This window comes from Myotis brandtii, unplaced genomic scaffold (genome assembly GCF_000412655.1).
Source record: "Myotis brandtii unplaced genomic scaffold, ASM41265v1 scaffold537, whole genome shotgun sequence".
Taxonomy (NCBI): Eukaryota; Metazoa; Chordata; class Mammalia; order Chiroptera; family Vespertilionidae; genus Myotis; species Myotis brandtii.
The window spans coordinates 94,603-98,487 of NW_005369971.1; the positions used below are offsets into that span (position 1 = coordinate 94,603).

General features: G+C 57.4%; 1 protein-coding gene across 1 annotated transcript in view; it reads left to right on the forward strand.

Moving 5' to 3' along the window:
* Nucleotides 1-440: 440 nt before the first annotated feature.
* LOC106728118 (DNA-binding protein Rfx5-like) overlaps nt 441-3,885 on the forward strand; it is a gene marked incomplete at its 3' end in the record, with an annotated part of 58,310 nt that continues 54,865 nt past the window's right edge. The window contains exons 1-2 of the mRNA XM_014549174.1: nt 441-573; nt 740-910. Of these exons, the coding sequence (XP_014404660.1) occupies nt 441-573; nt 740-910 (304 nt within the window). The remainder of the gene's footprint in view (nt 574-739; nt 911-3,885) is intronic.

Consider the following 3,885-nt stretch of genomic DNA (forward strand, 5'->3'; position numbering starts at 1 on the left):
AATCAACCAAAGACCTTGTATGTATATATGCATAACCCATGGACACAGACAATAGGGGGGTGAAGGTCTGGGGTGGGGGGTGGGGGTCAGCTGGAGGGCTTCAATGGGGGAAAAAAGGGAACATATGTAATACTCTCAACAATAAAGAATTATTTTTTTTAAATATATATTTTATTGATTTTTTACAGAGAGGAAGGGAGAGAGATAGAGAGTTAGAAACATCGATGAGAGAGAAACATTGATCAGCTGCCTCCTGCACACTCCCTACTGGGGATGTGCACACAACCTAGGTACATGCCCTTGACCGGAATCGAACCTGGGACCCTTCAGTCCGCAGGCCGACGCTCTATCCACTGAGCCAAACCGGTTTCGGCGACACTCTGCACTTCTTCAGGGATTTCGCATCCTCTAACTTCAAGGGGCTTGACTCTGATAGGAAGATGGCGGCACCAACCCCCAGCCCGGGCGGGAATGACCCGGAGGCAGAGGAGGCCACTGCTGGGCGAGCCACAGACGCCCACGCACAGGTCGGGGACATGGAGCCCACCCGCGAGGGCCACGAATGGGGCTCTGGTATGTGTGGGCACCGGGGCTGTGTCCTGGGCGGGCACCGGGGCTCGGTGGAGGATGAGCGGCTGGGGTGGGGAGCAGAGCGGAGCGTGGAGGCGATCACAGCGGGGCCTCCCGTGCTGCAGGGAAACGGCTCTCACCACAACTGAGGTGAGCGCTGTCCCCACAGCGTGTCCTGAAGTCACTGCAAACGCAACTCCCACGGGGGTGGACCTGGACGTGCCCCTGAGGAACAGCTGGGCCCACGTCTCCCCCCACGCCCTCCTCCTGGGGTCTCTGTCCCATGGCTCCGCCCAGCTGCCCTCGCTGAGCGCCGGCTCGGGGACGGACCGGCAGGAGGGTCAGTCTCCTGGGGAGCCACAGGGGTCAGCACTGCTCACCTGCCCCACAGGCCGCGCACGGTCCCCACATTAGTGCCTCAGGCAGTGAGTGTGTGAGTGTGTGTGTGTGAGTGTGAGTGTGAGTGTGTGAATGTGAGAGTGTGCAGTGTATAGTGTGTGAGTGTGTGAGTATATTGAGTGTATAGTGTGTGTGTGTGAGTGTGTGTTTGTGTGTGAGTGTGCAGTGTATAGTGTGTGTGTGAGTGTGCAGTGTTTAGTGTGTGTGAGTATATAGTGTGTGTGTGAGTGTGTGTTTGTGTGTGAGTGTGCAGTGTATAGTGTGTGTGTGTGAGTGTGCAGTGGGGTGTGTGTGTGTGTGAGTGTGCAGTGTATAGTGTGTGTGTGTGAGTGTGCAGTGGGGTGTGTGTGTGTGTGAGTGTGCAGTGTATAGTGTGTGTGTGTGAGTGTGCAGTGGGGTGTGTGTGTGTGTGAGTGTGCAGTGTATAGTGTGTGTGTGTGAGTGTGCAGTGGGGTGTGTGTGTGTGTGAGTGTGCAGTGTATAGTGTGTGTGTGTGAGTGTGCAGTGTGGTGTGTGTGTGTGTGAGTGTGCAGTGTATAGTGTGTGTGTGTGAGTGTGCAGTGTGGTGTGTGTGTGTGTGAGTGTGCAGTGTATAGTGTGTGTGTGTGAGTGTGCAGTGTGGTGTGTGTGTGTGTGAGTGTGCAGTGTATAGTGTGTGTGTGTGAGTGTGCAGTGTGGTGTGTGTGTGTGTGAGTGTGCAGTGTATAGTGTGTGTGTGTGAGTGTGCAGTGTGGTGTGTGTGTGTGTGAGTGTGCAGTGTATAGTGTGTGTGTGTGAGTGTGCAGTGTGGTGTGTGTGTGTGTGAGTGTGCAGTGTATAGTGTGTGTGTGTGAGTGTGCAGTGTGGTGTGTGTGTGTGTGAGTGTGCAGTGTATAGTGTGTGTGTGTGAGTGTGCAGTGTGGTGTGTGTGTGTGTGAGTGTGCAGTGTATAGTGTGTGTGTGTGAAACGGGCTCGGGGACGGACCGGCAGGGAGGGTCAGCCTCCTGGGGAGCCACAGGGGTCAGCACTGCTCATCCTGCCCCACAGGCCGCGCACCGTCCCCACGTTAGTGCCTCCGGCAGTGTGAGTGTGTGAGAGCATAGTGTGTGTGTGAGTGTGTGAGTGTGAGTGTGTGAGTGTGAGAGTGTGAGTGTGAGAGTGTGCAGTGTATAGTGTGTGTGTGAGTGTGTGTTTGTGTGTGTGTGTGCAGTGTATAGTGAGTGTGAGAGTGTGCAGTGTATAGTGTGTGTGTGCAATGTGCGTGCATAGACCTGAATTTACAAGTCTGCTTTCCAGAAAAACCTCCCTTATGTGCACCATAAAAATGCAAATGCAGCCCTGGATGGTGTGGCTCAGTGGATAGAGCATCAGCCTGCAGACTGAAGGGTCCCGGGTTCGATTCCTGGTCAGGGCACATGCCCGGGTTGGTTGTGAGCCCGATCCCCAGTGTGGGGCGTGCAGGAGGCAGCGGATGGGTGATTCTCTCTCATCACTGGTGTCTCTATCTCTCGCCCCCTCTCCCTTCCTCTCTGAAATGATTCTCTCTCATCACAGATGTCTCTATCTCTCGCCCCCTCTCCCTTCCTCTCTGAAATCGCTCAGCACGGGGTGGCGTTTCCCGGGAGCACCTCCAAAGGCCTCCCCCTGCACGGCCCGTCCGATCCCTGCAGGTCCCGGACGAGGACGAGGACGGCCCTCCTTCTCCATTAAGCAAGTCCCGGGACTGCGCGGTCAGCAAAGACGCCGTGCCCTCTGGCTGCCATCAGGACCGGCCCAGGAGTGACCGGCAGATTACTCCGAGCCTCGGAGACCGGCGGCGATTAGCATTTTGTTGATTGATTTGTTGCAGAGAAATGACCCTGATTATGTTCTTAGTAATCAGTTTATCGCTAATTGGCTTTCTTCCATGAAAACATAAAGCGGCTTCCAGACAAAGCCGCCGCGGTGTGCGGGGCGCTCCGGTCCGTGCTGTCACCGCCGGGCCCTTTGATTCTCATGGAAATCTAATTATTCAGTGAATTAAGAGCTGTGCCCTCCGCGGAGCTGGGGGTGACTTCCAGGCATCGATCGGGACGGAGGGCCGGCAGCGCCCGCACGGCTGACTCTTGTTGACAAAAACGGAGCGTCAGCAGACAGTGAGCGAGGCCGGGCCGCGGAGAGCAGGCCGACGGGAGCTGCACTTAAACCCTCGGCGGTGACGACGCCTAAGGAGGTGCCTGCCTCCTTCTGGAGACAAAACACCGTTCGCAGGGGCCAGACCGAGGGGAGACCGCGGTATTAGAGGCGAGGCTGGGTCCCCCTCAAACGTCACCACTGTTCGTCCCCACGGCTTCACCTCTCGGCCACGGCAAGTCAAGGGGAAGGGTGTCTGTGACCAAGTGAGGGTATTTCTTGGGGGCACCCCTCCCCTGGGCCACCTCCCCTGCGGGCCGGGGCCCAGGCCTCACCCCAACTGGATCCGCCTGCCCCCCAAGTGAGCTCACCCCGAGGCACAGCCCCGCCCGCAGAGGGAACTCGCTGAGCGCGGGCAGCTGGGTCCCCACCTGCTTCCGTGCGTTTTATGATTTCGTTTTTGTTAATCCTCACCCAGGGGTATTTTCCCATTGATTTTTAGGGAGAGTGGAAGAGAGAGGGAGAGACAGAGGGAAACATCGATGTGAGAGACACATCGATGGGTTGCCTCCTGCACGCGCCCCGACCAGGGCCTGGGCCGGGGAGGAGCCTGCAACCGAGGTCTGTGCCCTTGAGCGGAATCGAACCCGGGACCCTTCAGTCCGCAGGCCGACGCTCTACCCACTGAGCCCCCCGGCCTGGCTCCCGGGCCGTCTCTAAGTGCGGTCACTGGGTTCTGCAGTCACAGCCGGCGCATGGACCTGCGGAAGCACTTTGGACATGGACTCTGCTCGCCCCTCGTCTCATACCCTCCAGGCCGGCCT